At 36.4% G+C, this 16,380-nt stretch overlaps 1 protein-coding gene across 6 annotated transcripts in view; it reads left to right on the plus strand.

The window, feature by feature from the left end:
- ATRNL1 (attractin like 1) overlaps window positions 1-16,380 on the plus strand; it is a 705,133-nt gene that overhangs the window by 102,431 nt on the left and 586,322 nt on the right. For all 6 annotated transcript variants that reach the window (XR_014249113.1, XM_082407780.1, XM_082407777.1 and 3 more), the window contains one exon: window positions 15,029-15,183. Coding sequence is in view for 5 of the 6 variants with exons in the window: in XM_082407780.1 (XP_082263906.1) it covers window positions 15,029-15,183 (155 nt within the window). In the remaining variant the exon portion in view is untranslated. The remainder of the gene's footprint in view (window positions 1-15,028; window positions 15,184-16,380) is intronic.

Genomic DNA, 16,380 nt, shown 5'->3' on the forward strand with positions numbered 1-16,380 from the left:
TTCTTTTTATATTTTGGATTCAGGTCCTTTATCAGATATTTGTTACAAATATTTCCTCCGAGTCTGTGGCTTACTGTTTCATTCTCCGAATGGTGTCTTTCACAGAGTCAAGGTTTTTAATTTTAATGAAACCCAACTTATTATTTTTTTCTTTCATGATTTGTGCTTTTGGTGCTCTATCTAAAAAGTTATCAGTAAACTCATGGTCACCCAGATTTTCTTCTCTATTATCTTCTAGGAGTTTTATAGTTTTGCATTTTACATTTAGGCCTATGATTCATTTTGTGTTAATTTTTGTAGAAGGTGTAAGATCTGTCAAACTTCTTTTTTTTTTTTTTTTGCATGTGGATGTCCAGTTATTTCAGCACCATTTATTGACATGACTGTCCTCTCTGTCTTGAGTTGTTTTTGTTCTTTTGTCAGAAGTTAGTTGACTATTTGTGGGTCTATTTCTGGGCTCATTATTCTGTTCCACTGATCTATGTGTCTGTTCTTTCCCCAGTACCACACTGTTTTTATTATTGTAGCTTTACAGTAAGTCTTGAAGTCAAGTAGCATTAGTTCTCTGAATTTGTTCCTCTTTCTCAATATTGTGTTGGCTATTCTTGTGAGAATTTTGATGGGATTGCATTGAATATATAGACTAAGCTGGGAAGAACTGACATCTTGACAGTAGTGAATCATCCTATCCATGTATTATATATGGGCTATCCCTTTATTTACCTCTTTGATTTCTTTCATCAAAGTTTTGTAATTTTCCCAATATAGATCTTATACATATTTTGTTAGATTTATACCTATTTCAGTTTTGTGGGGTGCTATATAAGTGTTGTGTCTTTATTTCAAGTATCCGTTGTTCATTGTTAATATGTAAGAAAGCGATTGACTTTCGCATATTAACCTTGTATCCTACAACCTTGCCATAATTACTTATTAGTTCCAGGAGTTTTTTGTTTTTTTGTTGTTGTTGTTGATTGTTTGGGATTTCTTACATAGGCAATCATGTCATGTGTGAAAAAAGACAGTTTTATTTATTCCTTCCCATTTTGTATATCTTTTATTCCCTTTTCCTGTCTTATTGCACTAACTAGGACTTCCAGTAAAATGTTGAATAGGAGTGGTGAGAGAGTATATCTTGCCTTGCTCTTTCTTAGAAAGAAAACATATTTCCATTTTCTTGCCATTAGTATAATTGTTTTTTTTAATAGATCTTTATTGGAGTATAATTGCTTCACAATACTGTGTTAGTTTATGTTGCACAACAAAACGAATCAGCCATATGCGTACACATGTCCCATATTACCTCACTCTTGAGCCTCCCTCCCATTCACCCTATCCCACCCTTCTAGGTCATCACAAAGCACTGAGCCGATCTCTCTGTGCTATGCTGCTGCTTCCACCAACCAACTATTTTACATTTGGTAGTGTATGTATGTCAATGCTACTCTCCCTTCGCCTCAGCTTTGCCCTCCCACCCCATGTCCTCAAGTCCATTTTCTATGTCTATCTCTTTTCCTGCCCTGAAACTAGGTTCATCAGTACAAATTTTTTTTTTTTTTTACATTCCATATATATGTGTTAGCATATGGTATTTGTTTTTCTCTTTCTGACTTACTTCACTCTGTATGACAGACTCTAGGTCCATCCTCCTCACTACAAATAACTCAATTTCGTTTCTTTGTATGTCTGAGTAATATTCCATTGTATATATGTGCTACATCTTCTTTATCCATTCATCTGTCGATGGACATTTAGGTTGGATCCATGTCCTGGCTATTGTAAATAGTGCTGCAATGAACATTGTGGTACATGTCTCTTTTTTTATTATGGTTTTCTCAGGGTATATGCCCAGTAGTGGGTTTGCTGGGTCATATGGTAGTTCTATTTTTAGTTTTTTACAGAACATCCATACTGTTCTGCATAGTGGCTGTATCAATTTACATTCCCACCAACAGTGCAAGAGGGTTCCCTTTTCTCCACACCCGCTCCAGCATTTGTTGTTTGTAGATTTTTTTCATGATGGCCATTCTGACTGGTGTGAGGTGATGCCTTGTTGTAGTTTTGATTTGCATTTCTCTAATAATTAGTGTTGTTGAGCATCTTTTCATGTGCCTCTTGGCCATCTGTATGTCTTCCTTGGTGAAATGTCTATTTAGGTATTCCACCCATTTTTTAACTGGATTGTTTGTTTTTTTGATATTGAACTTCATGAGCTGTTTGTATATTTTGGAGATCAATCCTTTGTCTGTTGTTTCATTTGCAAATATTTTCTCCCATTCTGAGGGTTATCTTTTGGTCTTGTTTATTGTTTCCTTTGCTGTGCAAAGGCTTTTAAGTTTAGTTAAGTCCCATTTGTTTATTTTTGTTTTTATTTCCATTACTCTAGGAGGTGGGTCAAAAAAGATCTTGCTGAGTTTTATGTCAAAGAGTGTTTTTCCTATGTTCTCCTCTAAGAGTTTTATAGTGTCTGGTCTTACATTTAAGTCTTTAATCCATTTTGAGTTTATTTTTGTGTATGGTGTTAGGTAGTGTTCTAATTTCATTCTTTTACGTGTAGCTGTCCAGTTTTCCCCGTACCACTTATTGAAGAGGCTGTCTTTTCTCCATTGTATGTTCTTGCCTCCTTTGTTGTAAATTAGGTGCCCATATGTGTGTGGGTTTATCTCTGGGCATTCTATCTTGTACCATTGATCTATATTTCTGTTTGTGTGCCAGTACCATACTGTCTTGATTATTGTAGCTTTGTGGTATAGTTTGAAGTCGGGGAGACTGATTCCTCCAAGTCTGTTTTTCTTTCTCAAGATTGTTTTGGCTATTTGGGGTCTTTTGTGTTTCCATACGAATTGTAAAATTTTTTGTTCTAATTCTGTGAAGAATGCCATTGGTAGTTTGATAGGGATTGCATTGAATCTGTAGATTGCTTTGGGTAATACAGTCATTTTCACAATATTGATTCTTCCAATCCAAGAACATGGTATATTTCTCCATCTGTTTTTGTCATCTTTGATTTCTTTCATCAGTGTTTTATAGTCTTCTGAGTACAAGTCTTTCACCTCCTTAGGCAGGTTTATTCCTAGGTATTACATTCTGTTTCTTGCAATGGTAAATGGGAGTGTTTCCATAGTTTCTCTTTCTAATTTTTCGTTGTTGGTATATAGGAATGCCAGAGATTTCTGTGCATTAATTTTGTATCCTGCAACCTTACCAAATTCATTGATTAGTTCTGGTAGTTTTCTGGATTTTCTATGTATAGTATCGTGTTATCAGCAAACAGTGACAGTTTTACTTCTTCTTTCCCAATCTGTATTCCTTTTATTTCTTTTTTTTCTCTGATTGCTGTGGCTAGGACTTCCAAAACTATGTTGAATAAGAGTGGCGAGAGTGGACATCCTTGTCTTGTTCCTGATCTTAGTGGAAACGCTTTCAGTTTTTCACCATTGAGTATGATTCTTGCTGTGGGTTTGTCATATATGGCCTTTATTTTGTTGAGGTAGGTTCCCTCTGCCCATTTTCTGGAGAGTTTTTATCATAAATCGGTGTTGAATTTTGTCAAAAGCTTTTTCTGCATCTATTGAGATGATCATATGGTTTTTATTCCTTAATTTATTAATGTGGTGTATTACATTGATTGATTTGCATACATTGAAGAAACCTTGCATCCCTGGGGTAAATCCCACTTGATCCTTTTAATGTGCTGTTGGATTCTGCTTGTTAGTATTTTGTTCAGGATTTTTGCATCTGTGTTCATCAGTGATATTGGTCTATAATTTTCTTTTTTTGTGATATCTTTTTCTGGTTTTGGTATCAGGATGATGGTGGCTTCGTAGAATGAATATGGGAGTGTTTCTCCCTCTGCAGTTTTTTGGAGGAGTTTGAGAAGGATCGGTGTTAGCTCTTCTCTAAGTGTTTGATAGAATTCGCCTGTGAAGCCATTTGGTCCTGGACTTTTGTTTGTTGGAAGATTTTTAATTATGGTTTCAATTTCATTACTTGTGATAGTTTTGTTTCTATTTTCTAATTCTTCCTGGTTCAGTCTTGGAAAATTATACCTTTCCAAGAATTTGTCCATTTCTTCATGGTTGTCCATTTTATTGGCATATAGTTGTTTGTGGTAGTCTCTTATAATCCTTTGTATTTCTGCAGTGTCAGTTGTGATTTCTCCTTTTTCATTTCTAATTTTATTGATTTGCATCCTCTCCCTTTTTTTCTTGATGAATCTGGCTAATGGTTTATCAGTTTTGTTTATCTTCTCAAAGAACCAGCTTTTAGTTTTATTGATCTTTGCTATTGTTTTCTTCGTTTCTATTTCATTTAATTCTGCTCTGATCTTTGTGATTTCTTTCCTTCTACTGACTTCAGGTTTTCTTTGTTCTTCTTTCTCTAGTTGTTTTAAGTGTGGGGTTAGATTGTTTATTTGAGATTTTTTCTTGTTTCTTGAGGTGAGATTGTATTGCTATAAACTTCCCTCTTAGAACTGCTTTTGCTGCATCCCATAGGTTTTGGGTCATTGTGTTTTCATTGTCATTTGCTTCTTTGTATTGCTTCATTTCTTCTTTGATTTCTTCAGTGATCTGTTGGTTATTTAGTAGCATATTGTTTAGCCTCCATGTATTTTTGTTTTTTACAGTTTTTTTCCTGTAATTGATTTCTAATCTCATAACGTTGTGGTCAGAAAAGATGCTTGATATGATTTCAATTTTCTTAAATTTTCTGAGGCTTGATTTGTGACCCAAGATGTGATCTATCCTGGTGAATGTTCCATGTACACTTGAGAAGAAAGAGTATTCTGCCACTTTTGGGTGGAATGTTTTATAAATATCAATTAGATCTATTTGGTCTATTGTGTCATTTAAAGCTTGTGTTTCCTTATTTATTTTCTATTTGGCTGATCTGTCCATTGGTGCAAGTGGGGTGTTAAAGTCCCCTACTACTATTGTGTCACTGTCGATTTCTCCTTTCATGGTTGTTAGCATTTGCCTCATGTATTGAGGTGCTCCTATGTTGGGTGCATAAACATTTATAATTGTTATATCTTCTTCTTGGATTGATCCTTTGATCATTATGTAGTGTCCCTCCTTATCTCTTATAACAGTCTTTATTTTAAAGTCTGAATTATCTTATATGAGTATTGCTACTCCAGCTTTCTTTTGATTTCCATTTGCATGGAATATCTTTTTCCGTCCCTTCACTTTCAGTCTGTATGTGTTCCTAGGTCTGAAGTGGGTCTCTTGTGTACAGCATATATATGGGTCTTGTTTTTGTATCCATTCAGCCAGTCTGTGTCTTTTGATTGAGGCAGTTAATCCATTTACATTCAAGGTAATTATCGATATGTATGTTCCTATTACCATTTTATTAATTGTTTTGGGTTTGTTTTTGTGGGTTTTTTTCTCTCTTGTGTTTCCCGCTTAGAGAAGTTTCTTTAGCATTTGTTTGTAAAGCACGTTTGGTGGTGCTGAATTCTCTTAGCTTTTACTTGTCTGAAAAGCTTTTGACTTCTCCATTGAATCTGAATGAGATCTTTGCTGGGTAGAGTAATCTTGGTTGTAGGATTTTCTCTTTCATCACTTTAAGTATATCCTGCCACTCCCTTCAGGCCTGAAGAGTTTCCACTGAAAAATCAGTTGATAACCTTATGGGGATTCCTTTGTATGTTACTTTTTGTTTTTCCCTTGCTGCTTTTAGAAAATAAAAAAATATAAATATTTTTTCTTTGAATTTAGTTTTTGTTAGTTTGATTAATATGTGTCTTGGTGTATTTTTCCTAAGGTTTATCCTGTATGGGACTCTCTGTGCTTCCTGGACTTGGGTGACTATTTTCTTTCCCATGTTAGGGAAGTTTTCAACTACAATCTCTTCAAATATTTTCTCAGACCCCTTCTTTTTCTCTTCTTCTTCTGGGACCCCTAAAATTCGAATGTTGATGCGTTTATTGTTGTCCCAGAGGTCTCTGAGATTGTCTTCAATTCTTTTCATTCTTTTTTCTTTATTCTGCTCCTTGGCAGTTTTTCCACCATTTTGTCTTCCAGCTCACTTATTCATTCTTCTGACTCAGTTATTCTGTTATTGATTCCTTCTAGTGTATTTTTCATTTCAGTTGTTATGTTGTTCATCTCTGTTTGTTTGTTCTTTAGTTCTTCTAGATCTTTGTTAAACACTTCTTGTATTTTCTCATTCTGTGCCTCCATTCTGTTTTGGAGATTCTGTATTCTCTTTACTATCATTACTCTGAATTCTTTTTCAGGTAGATTGCCTATTTCCTCTTCATTTAGTCTTGTAGGTTTTTACCTTGCTCCTTCATTTGTGACATATTTTTTTGCCATCTCTTTTTTTTTTTTTATGAGTGGGATTGTGTTCCTGTCTTACTGGTTGTTTGGCCTGACCTGAGCTTTCCAGCTCTGGTCGGCTATTGGGTAGAGCTGGGTCTTGGTGCTGAGATGAGGAACTCCATGACCTCACTCAGATGAATATTTCCTGGGGTCTGAGGTTCTCTGTTAGTCCAGTGGTTCGAACTTGGAACTCCCACCGCAGGAACTTTCACCCGACCCTGGGCTCGTGAACCAAGATCCTGCAAGCCACCTCTGGTGGCAAAAAAAAAACCCCAAAAAAACCCAAAAAAACCCAAGAACAATAACAAAGTAAAAAATAAAATTAGACTAGGAAACTAAGAGATATGTTAGGAAGAATATAAAAATAAAAATATAGGTGAATCAACAACTGGGAGGTACAACAGTACCACAATAGTACAAAAGACAAGGAGGGGGAAAAGAAAAGGGTGTGGGGGGAAGGCCTTGGCTGTGGAGGGTGGAGCCTAAGCAAGGGTGAGGTTTGGGCGGTGGGCGGGGCCAATGCTCAGGGCCCACAGGGCTGCAAAAGACCCTAGGGAATGTGGGGCATGGGGCTTAGGCTCAAGGAACAGAAGGGGCTGAGGTGTGCCCCCCACCCCAGGTCGCAGAGGGCAGAGACCTCACCTGGGAGCCCAGCATTCTTCCTGGGCTTGAGTGGGCATGGCAAACACCCTACTCTCCTCTCTTGCTCCTCCAGTCTGGGAGGGCCCCTCCCGCCTGCCTCTCCTGATCTCCCTGGCCTCCCTCCTATGCCCCCAAGGGCCCATGCAGCCTGGAGGGGGGTTTGGAGGGCAGGGGATCGGCCTGGGAGCTCAGCAGGCTCCCTGGCCCTGAGTGGGCGGGGCCATCACCCTCTGCTCCTCTCCCGCTCTTCCCTTATCCTTGGGTGTCAGAGTCCCCCATTAGCGGCCAGCAGGCGCCCTAATTGTGGGGAGATGCTAACCCCATGTCTTCCCACACTGCCATCTTGACTCAGCCTCTAATTTTTTTGATAATTTTTTTTATCAATGTAAGGAAATGCCCTTCTATTTCTAGAGTTATTATTCCTAGAGTTGAGAGAGTACTTTATATATTCTAGATATAAATCCTTTATCAGATATGTGATTTGCAAATATTTTCTCCCATTCTGTACATTGTTTTTCACTTTATTTTTAGTGTCCTTTGAAGCTCAGAAATGTTTAATTTTTAAGACCATTTTATCTGTTATATATTTTGTCACTTATGCTTTTGGTGTCATATCTAAGCATCCATTGCCTAACCCAAGGCAAGGAATATTTACTTCTATAGTTTCTTCTAAGAGTTTTATCACTTGTAGCTCTTAAATTTAGGCCTTTTATCAATTTTTAGTTAATTTTTGCATATATTGTAAGGGAAGGGTTCAGTTTCTCTCTTTTGTACCTAGATATCCAGTTGCCTCGGCACCATTTGTTGAAAAGAGTATTCTTCCCTTTCTTTGAGTTGGCTATTCTGGGCCCTTGAATTTCCACATGAATCACAGGATTAGTTTGTCAATGAGAAAAACATCCAGCTGGGATTTTATAGAGAGTGAGTTGAATCTGTAGATCAATTTGGAGAGTATGGTCATCTTAACAATATTTTGTTTTCCAATCCATATAAATGGGATATCCTTTCATTTTTTTAGGCTATCTTTAATTTCTCTCTTCAATATTTTCTAGTTTTCATGGTATAAATTTTATGCTTGTTTCATTAAATTTATTTTTAAATACTTTTTCTTTTTGATACTAATATAAATTGAATTGTTTTATTATTTTTATCTTAGGATTTTTCATTTCTGGTTTTATAAATACAATTTATTTTTATTTTATTTTAACCTCCAAACTTGCTAAACTCATTTATTAGTTCTAGCAGTTTTTTGTGGATTTCTTTGAACTTCTATGTATAAGATCATGTCATCTGCAAATAATGAGAGTTTTGCTTCTTCCTTTCCAATTTAGATGCATTTAATTTTATGGTCTCGCCCATTTTCCTTCTTATAATCTCTAATACAAAGTTGAATAAAAGTGACAAGAGCAAAAATCCTTGTCTTATTCCTGATCTTAGAGGGGGAACATTTAATCTTTTACCATTAAGTATGATGTTAGCTCTGGTTTTTTTTTTTTTTTTTTTTCTTTTTTGTAGATATCCTTTGTATTAGGTTTCTATGGCTGCTGTAACAAATTACCACAAACTGTGTAGCTTAAAACAATGGAAAGATATTCTCTCACAGGTCTGGAGGCCAGAAATCCAAAATTAAAGTGTGACCACGGCCATGCCCCCTCCAGAAATGCTAGGGGAAATTCCTTTCCTTGCCTCTTCCAGCTTTGGCTGTCAGTATTCCTGGAGTTGTGGCTGAATCATTCCAGTTGCCTCCACAGTTACATTACCTTCTCCTCTTTTCTATGTGTCTCTTATAAGGACACTTGTCATTGGATTAGGTCCACTGGATAATCCAAGATGAGTTCCTCATCTCAAGATTCTTAATTTAATTACATCTGAAAAGACTCTTTTTCCAAATAAGGTAACATTCACAGGTTCTGGAGATTAGGACATGGATGCATCTTTTGTGGTGGTGCACTATTCAGCCATACCAGATTGAGGAAGTTACCTTGTATCTCTATTTTGTTGGGTGCTTTTTATCATGAAAGGGTGTTGTATTTTTTCTAGGCTTTAGCTGCATCTATTGGATATATATGCAGAAGTGGGATTGCTGGATCATATTATAGTTCTTGGTAGTTCAATTTTTAATTTTTCCAGGAATGTTCATACTGTTTTCCAAGTTGACCATACCAATTTCCATTCCCACCAATAGTGTAGAAGGGTTCCCTTTTCTTCACATCCTTGCAAACACTTATCTTTTTAAAATTAAATTAATTAATTATTTTAAATTGAAATATAACTGACATAAAACATTGTATTAGTTTTAGGTGTATAGCATAATGAATTGTTATATGTATATATTGTAAAATGATTACAACAGTTTAGTTAACATCCATCACATACATAGTTATGAATTATTTCTTTCTTGTAATGAGAGCTTTTAAGTTCTTAACAACTTTCAAACATAATACAGTATTGTTAACTATAATCACTGTGCTGTACATTACATTCCCAGGACTTATTTGTCTTAAAACTGGAAGTTTATGCCTTTTGACCACATTTACTCATTTCACCCACCTTCTACCACCTGACTTTGGTGGCCACCAATCTATTCTCTGTATCTATAAGTTCATTTAAAAACATTTTTAGATTTTGCATATTTGTGAGGTCATACAGTATTTGCCTTTCTCTGTCTGACTTATTTCACTTAGTGTAATGCCCTCAAGGTCCATCTATGTTGTTGCAAATGGCAGGATTTCCTTTTTTTTTTTAAATGGCTGAATAATATTCCCCTTTGTATATATATCTTTATCCATTCATCCGTTGATGGACACTCAGGTTGTTTCCATGTCTTAGTTATTGTAAATAATGCTGCAATGAATATGGGGGTGCAGATATCTTTTTGAGATAGCTATTTTGTTTCCTTTGGATAAATACTCAGAAGTAGAATTGCTGGATAATTTGGTAGTTCTAAATTTGTAATTAGATTTGTAATTTGTAATTTGTAATTGTAATTCTAAATTGGTTTTTGAGGAACCTCCGTACTGTTTTCCACAGTGGTTGTACCAATTTATATTCCCATCAACAGTGCACAAGGGTTCCCTTTTCTCCGCATCCTCACCAATACTTATTTCCTGTGTTTTTGATAATAGCCATTCCAACAGCTGCGTGTGTGCGCGTGAGGTGATACCTCATTGTGGTTTTGATTTGCATTTCCTTGTTGAGTGATGTCGAGCACTTTTTCATGTACCTGTTGGCCCTCTGTTTGTCTTCTTTGGAAAAATGTCTGTTCAGATCCTCTGCCCATTTTAAAATTAAATTCTTCTTTTTTTCTATTGAGTTATATGAGTTTTTAATATAGTGTGTAGATTGAATTTTCTCCATCACACAAAGCCAGGCCTGATACTGAGAGCGTCTTATTTATTTTCCCCAGGGCAGTGCCTGAAGTGTTCAAGGTTATGCACATTCTGCCATGGCAACAGAGTTGAGCCGGTTATATGTGTGTGCTCATTCATGACCTGCAGAAGCTAAAGTGTGCTGTCTGCAGGGGTGTGTATGGGGTGCGGGCTACGTGGGGGAGGGATTTATGGATTGCTGGGAGCAGGGGTGTGCTAGTTGAGGTGAATCTACAGGTAATACACTCTATGAAGTTTATGGGTGGGCCTCTCGGTAGAGTTCATGAGGTAGTTAGTAGAAACCTTAGCCCTGTTGGGTTTTTTACCCTGGTTGCCATGAGCCCCCTTTCCCCTCCCCTGCCCATCCTGTCATTGTTTTGGATGGGGTGAGAAAGAAGTGGGCTTCTTGGGCATCATCCTGCTTGGCCATGGAAGCTAGGCACTTACTAGGTTCTCACTTTCCCCCATGGGAGAAAAAGCAGATTGAATGAGTTTCTCTTGGCAGTGAGCTGTTGCCTTAGGGGGTGGGGGTGATGTGGTAAAGTGAAACTGTTCTTCTTGCCCTCTTCAGTCCTGTTCTTGGAATTTTTGCTCCAAGTGGTGCTAGGACTTCTCTGCTGGACTGCTGGGCACCTACAAAGGTACTCCTGTCTCTGAGTAGTTGACAAAATCAGTGCTTCTGTGGGAGGATGAAGGCAGTGTCGACTGAAAAAAAAATGCACAACCTAAAAGTTGAGAGTTATGTTTTATTCGGTAGACAAATCTGAGGATTTAAGCCCGTGACATAGCATCTCGGATAACTGAGAGACTGCTCCAAAGAGGCAAGCGGGAGCCAGGTATATAGCAGTTTTTGCAACAAAGAACAGGTAGTCAGAACATCAAAAGATTGCTGTTAATTAAAGAAAACCAGATATCTCAAGTTAAGGAATTTAGCGCTTTTCTGTGTATGGAAAGATGCAAAGTCTAGGCTCATTGAGATCATTCCTTTGATATGCACCTCAGCTATCTGGGGCCAGTATCCTGTGCTTCTCATCCTGAGTCTCCTCAGGGTGCACTGTCCTGGGTGGCTGCAGTGGTGGGCATTCTGTTTCCATTCTGAGTTCTCTCAGGGCTCACCGTCATGGTTGCAGTGTGATGGCTCAATGGCTGCAACTTCATTTGTTTACCATATGGCAGGCAATATTTTTTATTCACAGTAGGAAACTTATTCCTACGTCTTGCTGATGTCTCTCCCTGTATCCTCATATTCTGACTTTTTAAAAAATTCAACACTCTTCATATGCCATCCCATTGCCTTCTGGCCTTTATTGTTTCTAATGAGAAGTCAACTATTTATCTTATTGGGGTTCTCTTGTATGGGAAGAACCTTCTTTCTCCCCCTGCTTTAAAGATTTTACCCTTGGCCTTCAATATTTTTACTATTTTATGTCTGAGTGTGGCTTTTTCTGTATTTTTTCCTACTTGAAGTTTGTTGAGCTTCTTGGATGTGTATGCTAATGTTTTTCATCAAATTTAGGAAGTTGTCAGCCATTATTTCTTGAAAAGTCTTTTACCTCTTCCTCCTCTGCCCTAGTATTCCCAGTAAATGTATGTTGTTGCTGTTAATGGTGTTCTACATTTCGCATAGACTCTGTTCATTTTCCTCTGTTTTTGAATTGCAAGATCTCTATTGATTTATCTACTAGTTCACTGATTTTTTTTCTTGCTGCTTGCTGAAATATACTGTTGAGCTTCTCTACTAAATTTTAAAATTTCAATATTACACTTTTCAACTCCAAATTTTCCTTTTTTTGTTATTTCTCTTTGTTAATGTTTTATATTTGATAAAGTGTTGTCATATTTTCCTTTACTTCTTTAAACATTGTATTCTTTAAGTCTTTGACTATATTTATAATAGCTGCTTTAAAGTCTTTTTTGTTTCATCTGACATCTGGGTTCTCTTAAAGGTAATTTTTTTGCTTGCTTTTATTCCTGTGTATGGGTCACACTTTACTATTTCATTGCATGCCATAATTTTCCCTGAAAACCAGACATTTTAGATAATATATTGTAGCAACGCTGGATCCTGACTTTTCCTTCCTCTCTGGGGCTGTTGTAATTTTATTTGTTTAGTAACTTGGCTGAACTCTTTTAGAGAAGTCTGTTTCTTCTTCCAAATGCATCCTCTGATGTTCCTCCTCAGATGGTACAGCCTGGGTATGCACACAGTCACCCTGGGATGATAGTAATTTTAGCAGAGCTCTTTGACTTTTTCCTCTGAGCTCTTTGTTAAGCTTTCTGCCTCTGTTTGTATCATACTCACCTGGTAGCCTCCACTAATTGCCAACTGATAGTTCTATTATTTTCAACAATGCTCTGGGGGCATAAATTGCTCCACAGTCTGAATTCCATTTCAAACCTTTTTCAGGGGTAGTCTTTGAGGCCAGTCTTTGAGGTTCTGACCCCAGTAAGGCTCTTATTAGCTGTCTTTTCCCCTGGTTCTCTCTGATAAACTTCTAGCTTGTCTATGTTTTAGCTTATTGTTCTCATGTAGCTATCTCTTAATTGCTTACAACCACTACTTCCATTGTTTTTGAGTGCCCTTAAGGCTTGAAATTTGCCACCTTGTACCAAATAAAGTCAAGTTCCCTTGAGACCTTTGGGGCTCTCCTTTTCTTAGGCTGTCTCTCCCCGTGGGAGAAAACCTCTATGCCACTGCTTTGGAAATATAGGTGGGGTTTGTAGCCTGTTCTTTCATTGACACCACTGTGTTATGTGCAGAGAACTGGATGGGTATGGTAGCCTTTGCTCTTCTCAGCTTGCCTCTTTTTTTTTTTTTAATTTAATTTAATTTATTTATTTATTTTTGGCTGTGTTGGGTCTTCGTTTCTGTGCGAGGGCTTTCTCAAGTTGCGGCGAGCGGGGGCCACTCCTCATCGCGGTGCGCGGGCCTCTCACTGTCGCGGCCTCTCGTTGCGGAGCACAGGCTCCAGACGCGCAGGCTCAGTAGTTGTGGCTCATGGGCCCAGTTGCTCCGCGGCATGTGGGATCTTCCCGGAACAGGGCTCGGACCCGTGTCCTCTGCATCAGCAGGCAGACTCTCAACCACTGCGCCACCAGGGAAGCCCTCAGCTTGCCTCTTTTATCTTGGAACTGCTGCCCTATGAATTAGGGGTGAAGACTTTTTGGCCCTCTTGTTCTTAATCTGTGAGGCCTGGTGTATAGCTTCCACCCTGTGGGTGGTGGCTAGGTAGGGAATGAGGACTCGGACCTCGCATGCTTTCTCCTTGAATAGAGCTTCTGCCACTAAGAGTTAGGGGGCGTGGGAAGTATTGGCAGTCTGTTGCTCCTAGTTGTATATTAATGGCCTGGACTAGGAACTGAGGGATGGAGGAGCATGCTGTTCTTGACTTTACCAGCCTGTGGTTGAACAGTCTTGCCTAACTGGTTGTGTATGTGTGGGGAGGTGGTGGTGATGGCAAGAATGGGAGTTGGTAATGAGTAAAATATCATGGACTGTTGCTGTTCTTAATGAAATTTAGTAGATATTCTTGAGCAAATATTTCTTTATTTGTTGTTGCTCTTGGCAACATTTTTGAGATCCAAATTGTTTTTTTTTTTTTTTTTTTTTAATTTTTACCAATTATAGTTCTTTCCCTGGGGAGATTGTTCATGGAACTCCTTATATTGACATTCTGGAAGTGAGTTCCGTATTCTTTAAGCATTAATTGGTATTATAATCTATAGCTTTTGAGATACTGTATATACCTTACTAACTATACTATACATACTATGTTTACATGTTGATTCTTTGTACCAGGGATTTATTTATAGAGTATTTATAAAGTACTGATTCATATTGTCATGAACCTTTATTATATATGTATCAGTGAATTCAGGTAAAATATAATTGTGAGCATATATTTGTAGTATTTCTCTCATAATTACACTTTAATTAAAAGAACATTTAATTTAATTTGAATGTTTCTCAAAAATGCAATGTGATTTTCAATTATACACAGTATGGGTATATCTCAAAAATAATCTTAAGCAACAGGACATACATACAAATTAATAAAAACTATGTGATTCCATTTTGTAAAGTACAAAGGCAGCAATAGAAATATTTGCCGTTAGACTCAGAATAGTGGTAATTTTTTATTTTTTGATCTTAGTACTGGTTACTTAGTTGTGTTCATCTTGTAAAAATTCATTGAGTGTTAGACTTATGATGTGTGCACTTTCATGTATGTTATATCATATTTAAAAACTTAGAAAGCATATTATGAGATCCATATGAGCCATGTAGTTTTAACTGAGTATTGTTCAGAGTAAATTTATTATATTTAACTTTATATTTACTTTGGTATTTAAAACTGATGATAATTTGGTCCTCTAGTTTAAAGGAGGCTTGTTTCCTACTTTTATAAATGAAAACAAAATTTCAAAATATAAATTATTATAAAATCATTAACAATTATGTTTAATATTGTGTTTCCTGAAAGCATTTTAAGGTACTATGAATCTCAAAATATTTTTTAAAAATACTGAAATTTAGAGGCCATTTATAAGTTGTTGAAAATAATAAAGCATGTTTTTTCACAATTCCAAGGAAAATTCTATATGCAAATTAGATCCTTTCTGTAATATATATAAAATCAGGGAGGTCTTTTTATCCTTTGTAATACATTTTTAAATTTTATCCTGTAGGACTATTTTGAAAGAAAGTGGGTTTGCCAGATACCTTCATTCAGCTGTTCTTATCAATGGAGCTATGCTTATTTTTGGAGGAAATACCCATAATGACACTTCCTTGAGTAACGGTGCAAAATGTTTTTCTGCCGATTTCCTGGCATATGACATAGGTATGTATCTGTTAGGACTGTACAAAGTAGGAAATACCAGAAATTTTTCATGTAGAGATTCTCAGATACATTACTTGATAGCATGTGTATATGTCATTTTAGAGAGAGAAATTCAGTGACAGATTATGAATGGAATTCTCTCCAGTTTCAGCATAGTAGTAGTATAGGGCAGGAGAAGAGATGAACTGAGGTGAGTCAGTGGTGGAGGCAGGGGAATTGAGAAATCTGGGTTTGAATGTCTTTTTGAAGGCTTTTATGTATTGTATACCTACATGAGCACTTTATCAGTCTATTTTGTTTGACTATTACCATATTAGTTTTGATAATGGATAGATATGGAGCATTAGCAAGTTTACATTACAAAGAGTAGGAACGCAAGCATTTTAGACTTAGTGGGGATGAGCAAAGATGCATTTAAATTAAACTCATCAGATATATTTACTCCACAGACGAAACTGATAGAATTAGAGAAAGGAATATAGAGATAGAAAAGCTAAATAAATAATATTTTGGGACAAAATGGAAACCCAGAACATATCTAGGAATGGAAGTAACTAAAGAAGAATCTTTACCAGGGAACCTAGAAATACAATGCATCTATACAACTCAATTTTAATTATGTTATCTATAGTCCTATCAATTTCTGAATAGTAAATGAATATATTTTTTGAAATACTAAATTTAGCTACCTGGTTGACCATTGTAGTGAAAACATTTCTTCTCTATATATCATGTTATAGATAAAACATAGCTGATATTTTAAATCTTTAGCAGTACTTAAGAGTACCTTTTATTGTGTAAAGTACAATAATAATCCAATTTTAAGCTATTAAGGAACATTTTGATAAATAAAAATAAGAGAGACCAAAGAATAACACGTTTAATAGATGTAAGAAGTATCCTTTCACTTTTAAACATCATAAAGGCACATAGTCTACTTTGGAAAATTATTTCAAGTGGCAGCATATAAAGAAAATTATGACTATTAATAAGCACTTTGATCTCTAAACTATTGTAAGCTTGTTTGGAAGGAAATTCCTAGTAATAAAGTTAGGCATGCTCTTTAAATTCTATGACTATCTGTCTGTGAGTAATCATTGAAAAGAATCCACTGTCTTCTGGATTTTTAGATCCTAAATAATTAAATATTTACCTTTTGAAATAATAATTTGAAGTTATGATTCATGATGAAAATGG

The sequence above is a fragment of the Balaenoptera borealis genome, assembly GCF_965194805.1.
Source record: "Balaenoptera borealis genome assembly, chromosome: 10".
NCBI classification, from domain to species: Eukaryota; Metazoa; Chordata; class Mammalia; order Artiodactyla; family Balaenopteridae; genus Balaenoptera; species Balaenoptera borealis.